Genomic DNA, 19603 nt, shown 5'->3' on the forward strand with positions numbered 1-19603 from the left:
GAAGCTCGTTCACAAAGTTAATGAGAACGAGCTTCATAGAAGCTGCAAAGAGTTTCCCTTTTATGCGCATGCTTGGAAGTGAAGGAGTGAAGCAGGGAGTGCGCATACAGTCTATATAGACAACGCGCGTTACAACATGGCGGCTAGCACCACATTCAGTAGGCGGTGGTTTAGGGGTAATATTGGAGCTGAAAAATAATTGAGCAGATGCTAGGAAAATAAAAAAAGTAAGCAACAATGTTTAATATAATACAAAAAGGTTTTAATAAAAAGTTAATCACAGAAAAAATGATGGTGTTTAGGTTCTCTTTAAGGAGTTTTGTCCTTTGTCACTAGGAGGCTTGTCGTTCACACGTATTTTTCAAGTTTGCAAGCATAAAGGACATAAAGACTCTTTTACAGACTTTCTGACACTTTGAGGACGTTTGTTCCATTGTCCATTGGATATACAATTTTGTATGCTGATGTGATTTTTATTGTATTTTTCTTTATTGTATTTTTACTGTAATTTTTGTTTTGATTTAGTGTTATTTGTTAATTTTAAGGTCGACCTTTCACAAACTGTTATTGTAATTAAATGTATTTTTCATGAATTTATATGTATATTTTCATGTTTATATTTATATCTATTTGTATCTGAGACACATTATTAATTAATTAGCTTATTAATTATTTTCATTCGTATCATCATATGATCATAAACACATAATTTAATCTTTCCCAGTACATTTATCTAGGACATATAGATTAGGCAATTGTGGTTAATTTTCTGCGTTTGCTATAGTAAAAATTGTCCGGTATAACTTTTTTCTGTTCAATACGGCCGCACTTTAGCTCTCATTGTGAGCGCTCCATTTTAATAATATTATTTATTTGCCAGTTTTTATAGAGTTTGAGAGACTTCTATCTATTTTGGAGTTTGTGTAGTAGTTTTATTTTGGCGCAGTCTCACACACATTTTCTGTTTCTCATGTACTCTTGCCACTATTTATTTTCCTACAAATCCACGCTGGCGTTTACTTTCAAAGATGAGATTTTGTGTAGTGGTTTACTGCGTTTTGCTAACATGTTGCTGCCCTGTATAGAAAGTATGAGTAGATTTACTCTATCCTTTCTTTGGTTACAGGTCTCTGTGAGGCGTGGCATCCTCTCAAGCTTTGTAAGTCATCGTCCTGCCGAACGGCAAGACTGCAGGTAAGTGCCTTTTTGTCTTCTGGGGCTAGGAGGTTGGTACTGAAGGGATTAAGCCCTGTCTGCTCTTAATGTGGGGCAAATATCCTTATGGATAAGTATGGCAGTGTACATGCACTTTAATGACATGTGAATGGAGACTTAGGGGTTAATCCACTTAATGGAAGGGGTTAACCACCTATGGAGTTCAAACTGTACTTTTAAAGTCATTTTATTAACTTTTCGAAAAGTTTTCTATCTATCCCTGGTAACTCCTATTGTTACAGTTCCATGGGAAGGGAGTAATATTATTTCCTCTGAGATAAGTGTATGATTCATGATTTATGTACCTCTGCTTCTAATTTTCTGTATGTTTAGCAGCCCTCCCTGGGTCCCTTATGTTTATGTCAGGGACTGTTGGGAAACAGCGGTTTCTGGCGCCATTCCTATGGGGCTGGAGAAATATCACACTGTTGCGGAGTGAAGCGCAGATAGCGATATCATTTTCATTTTTTTTTAAATGTAGTTTAATTCCAGTCTAGCAAGAAGAAATATGGTTGTGTTTTTTTGCTACAGGAGCTCCGCGTGTGTTTGGAGGAGTTTTTCGGTTGAGTGAAGCGCTTCACGCCATGCCGTTTTGTGGACCCGCCCCCTTCTTCTCAGAAGCGGATCGTCGCCATTTTTAGATCTTACCAGGTTTCTGGGGACTCCGCCTTGTTTTCCAGACTGGGAACGGAGAGGAGTCATGGTTGCTTGTTTGATTGAGAATGTTTGGCATAGATCCCTGTCTTTCAACTTCTAAGCTCTGCAGTGGTTGAATGCAGCAGCTATAGACAGCACATAAATGAGTGCCCGTGTTTCAATAAGAGTTGACATTAGGTCCCAGTAGGGATCATATGGTCTGGGAACTCGGTTTAATAAAATTGTGTTTTATTATCAGAATTAATGTATTTGAATCATTAAAAAGGTGTATTTGCTCTGGAAGTACAATCTGTTTTATTGCACATCTGTCCTTCATTATTACTTTAAATCTTTAAAGAGATAAAGATTTTCTTTAAAAGTCTTGCACACTTATGGATTAGTTCAAATATTTATTTTTTTCTGTACCTCTGGTCTAGCAAATGCTATTAAATGTACAAATTGGTTTGAACTTCATGTCTCCCAGGATCATGCTGTTAAGGCACTGCCACAGCTTTCTCCTTTTACGTCCCAAGCCTCTATGGCGCCACATGCAGTGCCCTGCTGTTCCTCTCAATCTACTGGAGGAGTGTATTTGCATACAGAAATTGCAAGCTCAGGTATCTTCTGCGGTATCTGTGACTTGGTCTGTTTTCCTTTCCTACAGGCAAAAGGCAAGAGGACATTTAAAATCTCAGATTAGAGGGCTCTGCTCCACATGCTGCTAAGCATGTTTGTCTTCTTCTAAGTTAATGAGGAGGATTCGCTGACAGTTTCTGAGGCTGAAATCTCAGATCTGGAATTAATTCCTTCATCTGTTACTGAAGTGGTATCTTTCAGTTGGTTGCTTCAAAGTCTCTTATATTGTCAGGAGGTCTTAGCTGACTGGACGACACAGATTCACTATCGTTGTCATTCCTTCTGAGTTTTGTGAACTTTCTCAGTTCTATATTTTTCTTTCCTCTGTGGAAGGGTTCTAGACGTGCTGTAAGATGTTCACAGGAATGTTTATAGAGAATATGGGGACATTTCTCCCTGTCTCACGTCCTTTTAAGAATTTCCTGTCGCTGTCTCTCTTGAAATGCACGGTGGCCTTATTAGAACTTTCTACTTTATTTTAGAGATCTTAGATCTCTGCGGAGATCATCTAGCTTTCTTCTTACATAGGTATGAAGCTGGAGGTTTTATTGTTAATTTAGAACAACGTCTGTTTTTTATAGACTTGACGGTACTAGCCACCAGGCATTGTGGCTGAAGCTTCGTGAGCTGAGTAGCCTATCTGTGACTTTGAGGTACAGCTTTACACCTCTTTTTTGTTCTGCAGTTGCAGTTTCAATATTTATTTTCCTACAAATCCACGCTTCTGGCATTTACTTTCAAGGATGAGATTTTGTGCAGTGGTTTAATCCACCACACCTGAGGTTGTGGGTTTGAACCCAGATGCAGCTCCTGCTTTTTCATCCTAGAATGTCAAGAGAGTAGGACTATAGGAAGGTTTCCATAGTTCTCTTCCTGCAGGGTTAGTCATGCCCTTTTTTGGAGTACAATTTAAGATTGCTCCTGAGGGCAGTTTTTCTCTTTCCAGTGTGTCTGCAATACAGGTGTGACAGGAGACATCCCTTGAACTGGATTCAGGATCTTTCTCGCTGGAGAGTGATAGTTCTGTTCCAGTTTGAAAACTGAGTTTTAGGCACTTGCCTCACATATCTCGGGAGTATTGTTCTCCTTTTCTAGAGAGCCGGTTCAAAACGAACAGAGGACCTGATGATTTATTGTTTTTCTTGATGGGACTTTCTCAAGTCTGAGTCCCTTCATCCTAGACAGTCTTAGGTCTTGGAGTACTGCAAGACAATATAGTTCAGGTGTCTTCCTTCCTTTGAGGAAATTCTCTTAAAGGGACACTGAACCCAAAATTTTTCTTTTGTGATTCAGATAGAGCATGCAATTTTAAGCAACTTTCTAATTTACTCATATTATCAATGTTTCTTCGTTCTCTTGCTAACTTTATATGAAAAAGAAGGCATCTAAGCTATTTTCTAGGTTCAGAACTCTGGACAGCAGTTTTTGATTGGTGGATGAATTTATCCACCAATGAGCAAGGACAACCTAGGTTGTTTACCAAAAATGGGCCGGCATCTAAACTTACATTCTTGCATTTCAAATAAAGATACCAAGAGAATAAAGAACATTTGATAATAGGAGTGAATTAGAAAGTTGCTTAAAATTTCATGCTCTATCTTAATCATAAAAGAAAACATTTGGGTTCAGTGTCCCTTTAAGAGATCTTGTCCAATCTTCTTTCCCTGGTTGGGGAAATGAATCGGGAGAAGAGTTTCCTTGTTTCTTATCTAGAGATAATTATTTTTGGTCTACCGCCTTCATTCCATGATTGCTTTTTGTTACTTTCTAATTTCGGAAGCTTTGTGGGGCCAGGTCTGATCAATACCTTGACAAGAGTCCGCTTGGGACCTCCAGTTGTGGAAGGTTATTTTCTTGCTAGATTCTATATCAAGGAGCGTTGCTTTTTCTCTCTCTGCTGTGTCTGTCCGTCCAACAGCAAGCTCTGGTGGTCTGGTACATAGCTTGTTCATCTTGCAACCAGTAGGTTTGGCGTTTGGATCTAGCTGCAGTTGTTTTACCTTCACTTTCAGTGACTCAAGGTAGGAGGGTATTGGTCTGACGTTTATCATGGACATCATTCCCTTTGCTAATTTCCATAGGATGGAGAGCTTTCGTATCTGTCTCAGTGGATAGATCTACATCAGTTGTCGAAAGACTTCCCCCATGATGGTTTCGGGTGTGTTTTGTATCAAGGCACGGGTTCTAAGGACATTCCTGGGTTATGTGTCTTCAGACATCATCCTGCTGGGCTGGGAAACAGTATGGGTCTGTTTAAGGCACAGGGCTTATGAATAGTGTCTGCTCTCCTCTTTAACTTCTTAGAGATGAGAGAGATTTTAATGTGCTGATGACTCTTTGATTCCAATTGGTTAATTCTCCTTAATGGTTTTCATCTACCACCCGGGAGGAACTCGGAGTTCCTTTGCCATGTAGGAGGTGACTTGGATGTTTGTGGGCGGATGCTCACAATTGCTTCTTTCTACCTTCTACTTTCCTGGAGGGGATGCTTCATCTGGTGGTGTTTTCCGCCCTGACCGCTCTGATAGATGTTTGGGCGGTTCTTTGGGAATTCAGGTTGATATTCCTGTTCTCTCTGTTTGCTGTCTCCCACGAGGCATCGTTTGTATCGATCTGGAGAGAGCATTGGTGATTATTATAGTTCCTGCGTGGCCTCGCAGGATCTGGTATGCAGATCTAGTAGAGATGTCATCCCTACCACTGTGAAGACTTCTTCTCAGGGAGGATCTTCTTCAGGGGTTCTTCCTTCATCTGACTTTCGCTTCTCTGAAGCTGACTGCTTGGAGATTGAACACTTGATCTTATTGGTGTAGCTAAAAGATATTCCTGGAGGGAGGTCAGGATCCAAGGATTTGTCTTCTCTAGGAAGGCCTTGAGAAAGGGTTATCTGTCAGCACATTTAGGGGTTAGATCTCTGCTCTTTTCATTTTTCTACTCAAGTGTCTGAGTGACGTGCCAGATAAACTATCCTTTTTTTCAGGCTCTGGTCAGTATCAGGCCTGTGTTAAAATCAGTTTCTCCCCCTTGAAGTCTTAACTTTGTTCTTAAAGTTTTAGTCAGGCTCCGTTGAACCTATGCTTTCCATAGATATTAAGTGATTATCTTTGAAAGTTTTCTATTTTACTGATTTTTTTTCTTCTGCTCTATCAGCTTTGCAGTGTGACTCTCCTTATCTCTTACTTATTTCGGATAAGGCAGTTCTCAGTATTAGTTTGGTATTCTTTTTAGCAATTGTTTCAGACTAAAATGTTAATCAGGAAATTGTTGTTCCTTCTATCTGTCCTAACCCTTCTCATATGGAAGGGTTGCTACACAACTTACTCGTTGTGCGTGCTCTTACGTTTTATTTGCAGTCTTAAAGGTTTTTTGGCAGTCTTCTGCCTTGTTTGTTTGCTTTTCTGGGGGATGTAAAGGTCAGAAAGCTTTTGCTTCTTCTCTGGCTGAGACGTGTTATTCTTTTGGCATATGAGTCTGCTGGACAGCAGCCCCTTGAGAGAGCTACAGCTCATTTCTCCAGGGCGGTGTCTTCTGTTTGGGTATTCAAGAATGAGGCCCCTGTGGAGCTGATTTGTAAGGCTGCGACTTGGTCTTCTTTGCTTTCTTTTTCTAAATTCTATAAATTAATTTTGCCTCGGTTGAGGTTTCCTTGGGAGAAAGGTTCTGCAAACAGTGGTGCCTTCTGTTTAGGTAACCTATCTTGTCCCTCCCTAATCATCTGTGTCCTCTAGCTTGGGTATTGATTCCCAACAGGAATTGATGATCCGTGGACTCACCGTGTCATTAGAAAGAAAACAAAATTTATGTTTACCTGATAAATTTATTTCTTTCTTGACATGGTGAGTCCACGACCCGCCCTGTTAATTCAGACAGTTTTCTTTGTTTTTTAAACCTCAGGCACCTCTGCACCTTGTGTTATTGCCTTTCTCTCCTTTCCTTCGGTCGAATGACTGGGGATTTGTGGGTAGGGAAGTGATATTTAAAGGGTTATAAAACTTTTCTTTTGTAATTGATTTAACAATTACCAGCAGTTAGTTTAAACATCACACTTCTTAATCAGCTTTCTTTTATTTGTAAACAAAGCTTAATTTCCCATATAAATTATATTAATACATAAGCTAAAAATGTCTCTTACGACCGCCCATAATAGAAGGAAGGCTTTACAAATAATATATGCAAAGCTATCATCCAATCGTGCAGCAGAACTGTGTATCTTATTTAAATATTTATAAACGCCTTTATTTTCCAACATTTCTTGCGCATTGTACAGCTAATGCCATAGCCTCCATTTTTCTTAACCCATTGCCCCGCATGCTCACATAGCATAATCAATATTCTCGTCAGTCTAGGGGTTATACAAAAATTAAAAAATTGCTAGTCAGTCTAGACTCTGGGGGTTTGAAAAATACTTACCTAAATAGTTACAGATGATGCTACTCCGTGCGCTTCTGACTGCCTCCGCTGTGTCTTTTCATCTTCAGCCACTCCCACTGCAACGTCACCAGCCTTCATCAGCACCCGGCACTGTGTTGATGACGCACCGGCTATCACTGAAGGAGTGAAGTTAGTTTTGCCATCATTGTTCTACCTAGGTAGAACTCAGTTATTCGCTCAGCATAATGATGTCCAAGTGGGGTTTGGCAGAAAAAATAATTTCAGGAGCAAATTACAGGTAAACGCTAAAAAATGCCTAATACATGTAATTTGATTAATTAAACAACAGGATGTGATGCTTAGAAAAATGTAAAAACATTTTTTGGGTTTACTATCCCTTTAACAGCTTTGCTGTGGTGCTCTTTGCCGCCTCCTGATGGCCAGGAGTGGTATTCCCAACAGTAATTGATTATCCTGTGGACTCACCGTGTCAAAAAATAAATTGATCAGGTAAACATAAATTTTGTTTTTTTCTAGGCTTTCGCATGATTCAGAGGGGTTAGGTAGGGCACCTCAGCATGTACTGAGGTGTAGAGGTCCCAAGGTCTGTTATTTTGCTGTTTGCATTTAACTTATTTTTGCTCTGTGTGCAAAACTACTTAAAGTGACAGTAGTTTTTCTGTAAATGTTTTTTTTTTAAATATATATTTGGGGAACTTTTATTGTAGCTATTATGGACATGGAACAGGTTTCTTGTGACAAATGTTTATTATGCCTGGAGACACAATGATTTGCCTATGCAATTCTGTGCTGCTTTGCAATGTAAAGATAAATTGTTGCCATCTGAATCCAATAAAGTCTCTCAGGATGATGCTGTTCAGGTAATGCCACAGCTTTCTCGTCAAACATCCCAAGCCTCACTGGCGTCACATGCAGCGCCTTGCGGTTCTTCTCATCCTTCTGGAGGAGTATATTTGCCTGCAGATTTTGTTGCACAGATATCTTCGGCGGTATCTGTGGCATTATCTGCTTTTCCTGTCTTGGGAAAACGCAAGGGGAAAACTAAACATTTATCGGATAATAAGGTGTCTGTTTCAGTTGCTGCTATGCAGGTTGACTTTCCTCATAACCCTGAGGAGGATGTTTCTGGGGGGTAAAATTTCAGATTCTGATGGTGTAAATCCTTTGTCTGAGGTTGAGGAGGTTCACTTCAGGTTTAAGCTTGAACACCTTTGTGTATTGTTAAAAGAGGTATTGGCTACTTAGGACGACTCTGACTCTCCTGTCATAGTTAACCCTAAGAAATCTAGTAAGCTTAATAAATTTTATGATGTTCCTTCCTCAGTGGATGTGTTTCCTGTTCCAGACTGTGTGACGGAGATTATTTCACAGGAATGGGAGAAGCTAGGGATACTTTTCTCCCCGTTCTTTAATCTTTAAAAAGATGTTTCCTGTTGCTGACTCCATTAAAGATTCATTGCTCACGGTGCCTAAAGTAGAAGGGGCTATTTCTCCTTTGGCTAAGAGAACTACTATTCCTATAGAAGGTAGTTGCTCTTTCCATCTAAAGGAGAGGAGAGTCCACGGCTTCATTCATTTCTATTGGGAATTAAGAACCTGGCCACCAAGAGGAGGCAAAGACACCCCAGCCAAAGACTTAAATACCCCCCCCCCCCACGTCCCTCATCCCCCAGTCATTCTTTGGCTTTTGCCATATCCATTCCGCCTGAGGGCAGATTCCTCTTGTCAAACGTGTCTTCAAGACCAGAGAAGAGAGAGGCCTTTCTAGAGTGTATGAGAGATCTCGCCTCTCTTGGGGGTTATCGTACCAGTACCCCTAGCAGAAAGGGGTCTAGGGTACTATTCCAAGCTTTTTGTGGTTCCAAAGAAGGAGGGCACGTTCTGCCCTATTCTGGTCCTAAAGTGTTTAAACAAGTTTGAGTGTTCCATCGTTCAAAATGGAAACAATCAGATCTATTCTGCCCCTAGTTCAAGAGGGACAGTTCATGACAACTGTAGACTTGTAGGACGCTTACCTTCAGGTGCCAATTCACAGGGACCACTTTAGGTTCTTAAGATTTGCGTTTCTGGACCAACACATTCAGTTTGTGGCCCTTCCTTTTGGTCTGGCGATGAAGGTATACAGGATTCTGTCCTTTCTCCAAGATGGTTGGAGAAGGGACTTGACGCTAGTTCCTTAAAGGGACAGTCTACACCAGAATTGTTATTGTTTTAAAAGATAGATAATCCCTTTTTTACCCATTCCCCAGTTTTGCATAACCAACACAGTTATATTTATATATTTTTTACTTCTGTGATTATCTTGTATCTGAGCCTCTGCAAACTGCCCCTTTTTCAGTTCTTTTGACAGACTTGCAGTTTAGCCAATCAGTGATAGCTCCCAGGTAACTTCACATGCATGAGCACAGTGTTATCTATATGAAATTCATGAACTAACACCCTCTAGTGGTGAAAAACCTGTTAAAATGCATTCTTAAGAGGCGGCCTTCAAGGTCTAAGAAATTAGCATATGAACCTCCTAGGTTAAGCTTTCAACTAAGAATACCAAGAGAACAAAGCAAAATTGGTGATAAAAGTAAATTGGAAAATTGTTTAAAATTACATGCCCTATCTGAATCATGAAAGTTTATTTTGGACTAGACTGTCCCTTTAAAGGGACAGATTTCGGCATTATCAGTTTTGTTGAATAGGAGACTTGCTGAGCTCCCTGACATCCACTTTTTTTGTTCAGGCTCTGTTTAGAATCAGGCCTGTCTTTAGACAGCCGGCTTCACCTTGGAGCTTAAATTTAGTCCTTAAGGTTTTGCAGAGGGTACAGTTTGAATCTATGCATTCATTGACATTAAGATTCTGTCCTGGAAGGTTCTCTTCCTGTTGGCTATTGCATCGGCACGCAGAGTAGCTGAACTAGCTGCCTTGCAATGTGATCCTCCTTATCTGGTGTTTCATGCGGATAAGGTTGTACTTCACACTGGGTTGGGGTTTCTCCCCAAGGTCGTGCCTAACCGTAACATCAATCAGGAAATAGTTGTTCCTTCTTTGTGTCCTAACCCTTCTTCTTCAAAGGAGAGGTTACTTCATAACTTGGATGTGGTTCGTGCCTTGAAGTTCTATCTTCAGGCTACAAAGGGTTTCAGACAGTCTTCATCTCTTTTTGTGGTGTATTCTGGGAAGCGCAAGGGGCAAAGGAAAGGGCCTCTTCTACTTCTTTGTCTTTTTGGTTGAGGAGTTTGATTTGCTTGGCTTATGAGACAGCGGGACATAAACCTCCTCAGAGGATCACTGCTCATTCAACTAGAGCTGTGGCTTTGTCTTGGGCCTTCAAGAATGAGGCCTCTATGGAGCAAATTTGTAAGGCGGCTCCCTGGTCCTCCTCACACACTTTTACAAAGTTTTACAAATTTGACGTTTTTGCTTCTGTGGAAGTTGTTTTTTGGAGAAAGGTTTTGCAGGCTGTGGTGCCCTCAGATTACGGTCCGCCTTTTTACCCTCCTGGTTTCATTCAGTGTCCTCTAGAGCTTGGGTATATGTTCCGACTAGTAATGAATGAAGCCATGGACTCTCCCCCCCTTTAGATGGAAAACATAAATTATGCTTACCTGATAATTTAATTTCCATTGAGGGGAGGAGAGTCCACGGCTCCCGCCTGTATCTCCGTAGGGCGAACCTAAATTGAATCATCTTCTGGCACCTTTTATACCATGATATTTCTCCTACTGTTCCTGGTTCCCTCGGCACAATGACGGGATGAGGGGAGTGGGGGAGGTATTTAAGCCTTTGGCTGGGGTGTCTTTGCCTCCTCCTGGTGGCCAGGATCTTAATTCCCAATAGTAATGAATGAAGCCGTGGACTCTCCTCCCCTCGATGGAAATTAAATTATCAGGTAAGCATAATTTATGTTTTTAAGAATCCAATGGATAAGAAGCTGGAGGCCTATTTGAAAATGATGTATGTTCATCAGGGTCTTCAATGGCAACCTGCAGTTTGTATTGCCACATTAACTAGTGCAGCATCTTATTGGTGCAATGCTTTGTCTGATTCTATTTCAGAGAAGACTCCGCTGGAGGAAATCCTAGATAGGATTAGGGCTCTTAAACTGGCCAATTCCTTTATTTCTGATCATAACATGCAGGTTATTAGATTGGGGGCCAAGATGTCTGACTTTTCTGTCTTGGCCCGTAGGGCTTTTTGTCTTAAATCTTGGTCAGCTGATGTTTCCTCCAAGTCTAAGCTTTTGGCGCTCTCTTACAAGGTTAAGACCTTGTTTGGACCTGGTCTAGCAGAAATAATATCTGATATTACAGGTAAAAAAGGATATTTTCTACCGCAAGACAAGAAGAATAGACCTAAAGGATGTCAGAGTAATTTTTCGTTCCATTCGCAGCTTCAAGGGTCAAACGTCTTCCACTTCCAAGCAGGAGCATTCCAAGTCTTCTTGGAAAACTAGCCAGTCTTGGAACAAGGGGAAACAATCAAACGCTCAGCTGAGTCTGTCAGCATGAAGGGTCGGCCCCCGGTCCAGGATCGGATAAAGTGGGGGGCAGACTTTCCCTGTTTTATCAGGCTTGGTTACAAGATGTCCCAGATCCTTGGGCTGTGGGCATAGTTTTTCAGGGTTACAAGATCGAATTCAAATCACTCCCTCCCAGATTATCAAGATTATCTGCAAATCAGGGAAAAAGGGAGGCATTCTTGAACTACGTTCAGAATCTTTCTTCTCTGGGAGTGATTGTTCCAGTAAAGGAACAGGTTCTAGGTTTTTATTCAAATCTGTTTGTGGTTCCCAAAGAAGAGGGAACTTTACAACCCATTTTAGACCTAAAGTGTCTCAACAAGTTTCTCAGGGTGCCGTCCTTCAAAATGGAGACCATTTGGTCCATTCTTCCTTTTGTTCAAGAGTGTCTGTTCATGACTACCATAGACCTGAAGGACGCATATCTTCATGTTCCCATAAACAGGGATTATCACAAATTCATAAGATTTGCTTTTCTAGACAAACACTTTCAGTTTGTGACTCTTCCGTTTAGTCTTGCCACAGCTCCCAGCATTTTTTTGAAGGTTCTGGGGGCTCTTTTGGCAGTGATCAGGTCTCTGTGAATTGCAGTTGCGCCATACTTGGACGACATCTTGGTACAGGAGCCATCTTTTCAACAAGCGAGCTCTCATACAGAGATCTTGTTGTCTTTTCTACGTTCCCACTGATGGAATTTGAATCTGAGCAGAGTTTTGTACATTACACCTCAAGGATAAACTTTGATATCTTTAGCTTATCTTAGCGCCCTCTAATTTTTTATTCTATATTCTTTTTGTAATAACCCACACATTTTGGAGGAAGGTGTGTTTTTAGAAGGGTCTGATATATTTTCTGGCCAGCGCAGTACTAGTATACATTTCTAAATCTGGGAAAGAGTTCCCTTGTTCCGTTTACAAGGGTAATGTTCCTAGGGACTATAATATATTCTCTATCTATGAAAATTTTTCTGACGGAGGTCAGAAAATCCAAAATTCTTTCCTCTTGTCTCTCTCTTCAGTCTACTGTTCGGCCATCAGTAGCTCAATGTATGGAGGTAATTGGTCTGATGGTTGCTTCCATGGACATCATTCCCTTTGCTCGATTCCATTTGAGAGCTCTGCAGTTATGCATGCTCAGACAATGGAACGGAGACCATTCAGATTTGTCTCAGAGGATAGATCTAGACCAGTCGACCCGAGACTCTCTCCCGTGGTGGTTTTCTCAGGAGCATCTGTCTCAGGGCACATGCTTCCGGAGACCTTCCTGGGTGATTGTAATCACGGATGCCAGCCTGATAGTCTGGGGAGCAGTCTGGGACTTGTTAAGGGCCCAGGGACTATGGACTTGGGAGGAGTCTGCTCTCCCCATAAACATCCCGGTGTCACATTTCTGCTGTTCCTTTAAATTTCTTTCCTTACCTGGCTGCAGTTTTCCTAATAAATAGCACCTCATCTATACAGGAAGTGCTTGGATATCATTACTGCTACCTAGCTTTGCCTGTGTCTTTTCTCAGAGAACCTTACTGCCTGTGTTTAAACTGGTATCTTTTTTTTCTTCTGCAGTTTTTCAGGAGAAACCATTCTTGCAGTTTATTCCATTTCCATGCATGCATAATTCTATCTGCCTAAAGTCCTGTTGGAAACTACTTTCTCAGTGAGTACATTTTAAAGTTTATTTGCAGTTTGCTTTTTTTATTACAAACAGTCGGATCTACTTTCTACTCTAGCGGATTGATCTACCTTCAGTGTTTTCTTCCTCACTCTCTCTAAGGTAATCCCTTGCCATCCTGCTTATTTAGAATATCCTGCCTGTTTAAAGTTCAATTTCCTGATTGATCTAACTGTAAGCTTTGTGGACATTATTTCATTTTTATTTTTTTCTGCCACCCTGGACTTATACTCCATCAGTTTGTCCTGCATATACTTGTACCTTTGCCGGGACTTAATTCTCTTAATTCAAATTGTTTGTCTCCTATTTTTGTATTTATATCAGTTCCATTATCTTAGACTGCCTTGTCTGCAGCTCTTATTCTTTGTTGGGCTTTTTTTTTCATAAGTAAAACTTGACTATATAAATTGCAGGTCTGTTTCTGAGTTTTTCTTACCGTAGAACCTCATTTCCTTACCTGCATACATTCATTACTTAAAGGTTATCTATGTATTCAAGACCATCTTTACTAGTAACTAGTAGAACAAGTTATTTTCTAGTAGGATTGTGATACCCGGTTTATCAGATTCCAGTCGGACAACATCACCTCAGTGGCTTACATCAAACACCAGGGAAGAGTTCCTTGGCCATGGAGGAAGTGGCTTGGATAATTCAGTGGGTGGAAGCTCACAATTGTTGTCTATCTGCCATCTACATTCCAGGAGTGGACAACTGGGAAGCAGATTTCCTGAGCAGACAGACATTTCATCCTGGAGAGTGTGCTCTCCATCCGGAGGTGTTCTCCAGGTTAACCCTCAAATGGGGGGTACTGGAGTTGGATCTGATGGCATCTCGGCAGAACGCCAAGCTTCCAAGGTACGGTTCAAGGTCAAGAGATCCGCAGGCAGTTCTAATAGAACTCGGGTGGTTCCTTTGGTGTTTGGTCTAGCTTATCTGTTTCCTCCGTTTGCTCTCCTTCCACGAGTCATTGCTCGTATCAAACAGGAGAGAGAATCAATAATTCTTATAGCTCCTGCGTTACCTTGCATGATCTGGTTTTCAGATCTAGTGATGATGTCATTTCTGCCTCCTTGGAGTTTTCCTCTGAGGAAGGACCTTCTAACTCAGGATCCATTCCTCCATCCAAATCTCGTTTCTCTGAAGCTGGCTGCTTGGAGATTGAACGCTTAGTTCTGTCTAAGCGTGGTTTTTCTGAGTCGGTCATTAAGACTATGATCCAGGCTCGCAAGCCTGTTACTCGTAAAATTTCCTATAAGGTATGGCGTAAATACCTTTATTAGTGTGAATCTAAGGGCTACTCTTTGAGTAGGGTCAGGATTCCTAGAATTTATTTTTTCCAGGAAGGTCTGGAGAGAGGGTTATCAGTCAGTACTCTGAAAGGTCATATTTCTGCTTTATCTATTTTGTTACATAAGCGTCTGGCGGTTGTGCCAGATGTTCAATCCTTTTGTCAGGACTTGGTCAGAATCAGGCCTGTGTTTAAATCTGTTACTCCTCCTTGTAGCCTTAACCTTGTTCTTAAAGTTTTGCAGCAGGCTCCATTTCAGCCAATGCATTCTATAGATTTTAAGTTGCTATCTTGGAAGGTTTTGCTATCTCTTCTGCTCAGAGAGTTTTGGAACTCTCAGCTTTGCAGTGTGTTTCACTTTATCTTTCATGCAGATAAGGCAGTTCTTCGTACTGAAATGGGGTTTCTCCCTAAAGTGGTTGCGGATAGAAATAGTAATCAGGAAATTGTTTTTCATTCTCTCTGTCTCAATCTTTCTTCTCGTAAGGAGCGTCTGTTGCACAACTTAGATGCTGTGCATGCTCTTAAATTCTAAGGATTTTCGCCAGTCTTCTGCCATTTTTGTTTCTCGGGTAAGCGTAAAGATCAGAAGGCTACTGCTACTTCTCTTTCTTTCTGGTTAAGAAGTATGATTCGTTTTGCTTATGAGACTGCTGGACAGCAGCCTCCTGAGAGAATTATGTCTCATTCCACGAGGGCTGTCTCGTCTTCTTGGGCTTTTAAAAATGAAGCTTATGTGTAACAGATTTGCAAGGCTGCAACTTGGTCCTCTCTGCACATTTTTTCCAAATTTTATACATTTGATACTCTTGCCTCAGCTGAGGCTTCTTTTGGGAGAAAAGTTCAAGCGGTGGTGCCTTCTGTTTAGGTCTGCCTGTCTTGCTTTCCCTCCCTATTCATTACGTGTCCTCTAGCTTGGGTATTGGTTCCCACTAGTAATTGAATGATGTTATGGACTCTCCATATCTTAGGAAAGAAAACAAAATTTATGCTTACCTGTTAAATTTCTTTCTTTCCGGATATGGGAGAGTCCACAACCCCACCCTTTATTTAGACAATGTTTTTTTGACTAAACCTCAGGCACCTCTACACCTTTGTGTTATTCCTTTTTTCCTTTCCTTTCGGTCGAATGACTGGGGATTATGGGTAGGGGAGTGATACTTAACAGCTTTGTTGTGGTGCTCTTTGCCTCCTCCTGCTGGCCAGGAGTGATATTCCCACTAGTAATTGATGACGTTGTGGACTCTCCATAGCCGGAAAAAAAATAAATGTATCAGGTAAGCATACATTTTGTTTTTACTACTATTATCTCATTTGCTTTGTACTCTTGGTATCCATTGTTAAAAAGCATACTTAGGTAGACTCAGGAGCAATGCACTACCGTGAGCTAGCTGCTTGTCATTGGCGCACCCAGTGTGTCCACCTAGCTCCTAGTAGAGCATTGCTGTCCTTCAACAAAGGATAGCAAGAGAATTAAGTTAATATGATAAAATAAGTAAATCTGAAAATTGTATGCTCTAGCTGAATCATAAAAGAAAAAATGGGATTGATGTCCCTTTAAGGTCTATTTCTCAACTCTATCTTTATTTTATAACATTTTTGCTTTAAAGTAGATATTTCTCCAGACACAAATTCAGTTTTGAGAACTACAAAACCAAGAATGTGATATCTTCTAAACGGAAAAAATGCCAAAATTAATCTGACAGAAACCTCGGGGGGGGGGGGGGGGGGGAGCATGACATTGTGAATGGATTATTGGAATTAATTTGCAATCTTGCTATATAATTAAAAACAAATCCTTATTGCAGGATCAATAACCTTTGGATTATAATGTACCTTATTTGAACAAAAATCCTATTTAAATAAAAAAAAATCAGATTTAAAAAAATAAATAAAAAATCATAAATTTTTATCCACCCTGTAGGGACATAAAAGTACCAAAAGGAAATGCTCTAACGTGTTACAGCTTGTTATTATTGCACTGTTGCTTGCATATAACTGTTTTAATCTTTGTGTTTAACCCCTTTTGCAGGGGTTAAAGTCAGCTCCAAAGTACCAATGCACTACTGGGAGCTAGTTAAACACATCCGATCAGCTAATGATAGGAGGCCTATTTGTGTAGCCGCCAATCAGCGGCTAGCTCCCAATAGTTCATTCTTGCCCTTGAGCCCATCTGGGTATGCTCCTAAACAAAGGATACCAACACAACAAAGTAAATGTGATAATAGAAGTACGTTTGCATGTTCTATGTGAGTAATGAAAGCTTAATGTCTATGCTTCTTCCATAAGGGGCACTAAGTGATGGTTTTGTCTTTGTCCTACAGCTTTATTATTAGAAGCCCAGTCAACACCTTTTCAAATCACCCCTTCAACCATGGCGAGTATTGTGAAGGGCCTGTACACTCTGAGACCAGGTGAATATATTCTTCTGTCTGCTTAGTTGTCACGCTGTCACACTGTCTGTGACACTAGTTTTGTACTCCAGAGATCCCCTCTAATCCGGTTTAAAACAAGGTGATAAAAGCTATATTTTAAGTTGCAGTGGAGTTTAGTAGGGAGGTCATATTAAATTGTATTCTATAAAGATAGCAGTAGATTATGTAGATATGAAGGTCCACACTTGCTCAGATGCTACATACATGACATTCAGAAAATGTACAGAATGTGCCGGACACAAGGCACAAGGGTAGATTACAGTATTAGTAGAAGATGCTTTGTACAGATGAATGTGTTAATGGGCAACATAACTAAAGAGATACCATTATTGACCAGTAAGATGTGTGCAGAAATGTGTTTTTCTTTCCTTTGACATGGAGAGTCCACAACATCATTCAAATTACTAGTCAGATATTCAACACCTGGCCAGCAGGAGAAGACAAAGAGCACCCCAGCAAAGCTGTTAAGTGTAACTGCCTTACCCATAACCCCCAGTCATTCTCTTTGCCTCTGTCAATGGAGATTGTGCGAAGTTAGTGTCTGAAAAATGTAGTCCTTTTATGGGTTCTTTTCCCTGCAAGTAAGGATTGGGATCTAGCTGTGTCGACGTCAATCTCTTGAGTAATAGTAGTGGTGGCTTTTAGCAGTTAAAAGGTGGCGAGGCAGTCCTTGCTTTACTTTTAACACTTTGCTACCCTTCCTACAGGTCCATGACAGGGAGTGGATCAGCATCTCTTATGCAAGGATCTAAGGTAAGTGCCTTTGCCTTCTAGGTAATGAAGGACAGCAGCACTTATGAGGTTAATCCTCCTTCTAGATCCCTTTTGTTGTTCGGTACAAAGATAATAATCTTTGATTAATATAAGGATTCATATGGGCACATTTTTTATTGGTACACTTTATTATGGGATACATTTATTCCTAACTTGGCAGTATGAGAATGAAGACACAGAGTTCTCTCAATGGGCTGGGATGAATTTGCCTAGAGATATGTTAGACTTGGGCTGTTATGCTGGTGAGCCATAATACTTTTATGCGGTTTGCTCTGTTAGACGTTAATCCTGTTTTTTTTTGTTTTTTTTTTTTGTAACAAGCTGTAAATTTCAAATGGCGCCTTTTTTCCTCTGCAGGGAAATATTGTGCACTTTAATTCTAGTCAGGTCACGTGACACCCGTTCTTTCGGTTTAGCGGAGTGGTGCCATTGCGACCGGACTAATACGCAGTACAGTTCAGCTTTTCAAGTGGAGGCTGTTTTTTTGGTAGCTTCTATCAGATTGTATTACTGAGCAAGTCAGACTCCATTCCTGTTGCTAGTGGGGTATTATCTTGACTGTATTTTTTTTATCTAAAAGTTTTGTTTATTTCCTCAAGAGGTCTAAGTGGCTCACTGGAATAATCCACATTATAGTACAGACAACTACACAAAGTGTGGTGCCTGATTCTTTATAGGTCCTTACTTAAATTAGTTTTAATCTTTTAATAAAATTTTAAAAGCATTTTTCATTCTGCCTTGTTTACTTGTGGAAATTATTAGCTATGGACTTAGAACAGGATCAGTCCAACTCCATGGATACATGTTTACTTTGTTTAGAAGCCCAAATTGATTTGCCTATGCAATTTTGTTCTTCTTGTTGAGCTAAGACTTTAAAATTAAAAGACAGATGACTCCTTTCTCAGCCTAATGTCTCTCAGGATAATGTTGTGCGTGACATACCTCCGCTTTCTCCTCAAACGTCCCAAGCCTTAGTTGTTTCTCATACTGTGCCTTCTGTGTCTTCTCATCCACCTGGGGGTGTTTGTCTATTGGGGTTTTTTGCAGCTAAAGTTTCGCAGTATCAGTGGCTTTGTCAGCTTTCCCTTTATTGGGTAAGCGAAAGAGAAAATCTAAACACTTGCCTAATGCTAAGGTTTCTGATTCTAGGACTGCAGGACTCTTACTTAGCTGTCTGATGATGATACTTCAGTAGCTTCTGAAAGTGAGATCTCAGACTCTGACACTTTAGCAGAAAAATCGTCAGAATCTGAAGAAGTTAATTTTAGATTTAAGTTTGAGCACCTCTGATTACTTTTGAAGGAGGTTGTAGCTACTTTGGACGACTCTTAACCGGCGGTTGCTGTCAACCCCACAGAGTATATGATTCCCCATCTTCTGAGGAGGTTTTTCCTGTACCAAGGAAGATGTCTGAAATTATTGGTCAGGAATGGAACAAACCTGGGGTTCCTTTTTTCCCTTCCCCTGTTTTTAAGAAGATGTTTCCTGTGGCTGACTCTATTCGGGACTCATGGCACACTGTTCCAAAAGTAGAAGGAGCTATTTCTACTCTTGCTAAGAGAACTACCATTCCTAAAGAGGATAGTTGTTCTTTTAAGGACCCAATGAACAAGAAGCTAGATGCTTACTTAAAAAAGATGTATGTCCATCAAGGATTGCAGTGGCAACCAGCAGCGAGTATTGCTACGGATGCAGGAGCTGCATCTTATTGGGGAGATACATTATCTGATCTTATTACAGAGGAAACTACAGTAGAGGAGATCCAAGATAGGATAAAAGCTCTTAAATTGGCCAATACTTTTATCTGTGATGCCAATATGCAGATAATTCGTCTGGGAGCTAAGATGTCTAGCTTCACGGTTCTAGCTTGCAGGACTCTGTGGTTAAAATATTGGTCGGCCGATGTCTCTTCTAAGGCCAAGCTTTTGGCTTTACCTTACAAGGGAAAAACTTTTTGGACCTGGTCTGGCAGAGATCATTTCAGAGATTACTGGTGGAAAGGGATCTTTCCTACCTCAGGACAAGAAGAACAGACCTAGAGGTTAT

At 40.6% G+C, this 19603-nt stretch overlaps 1 protein-coding gene across 3 annotated transcripts in view; it reads left to right on the forward strand.

The window, feature by feature from the left end:
- Window positions 1-19603, forward strand: part of CACUL1 (CDK2 associated cullin domain 1) — a 170166-nt gene that overhangs the window by 70754 nt on the left and 79809 nt on the right. For 2 of the 3 annotated variants that reach the window (XM_053692673.1, XM_053692672.1), the window contains exon 6: window positions 16673-16762. The exons of the other annotated variant lie outside the window; for it this stretch is intronic. In XM_053692673.1, coding sequence (XP_053548648.1) covers window positions 16673-16762 — 90 coding nt within the window. The remainder of the gene's footprint in view (window positions 1-16672; window positions 16763-19603) is intronic. 3 annotated transcript variants of the gene reach the window in all.

This window comes from Bombina bombina, chromosome 9 (genome assembly GCF_027579735.1).
Source record: "Bombina bombina isolate aBomBom1 chromosome 9, aBomBom1.pri, whole genome shotgun sequence".
Classification (NCBI taxonomy): Eukaryota; Metazoa; Chordata; class Amphibia; order Anura; family Bombinatoridae; genus Bombina; species Bombina bombina.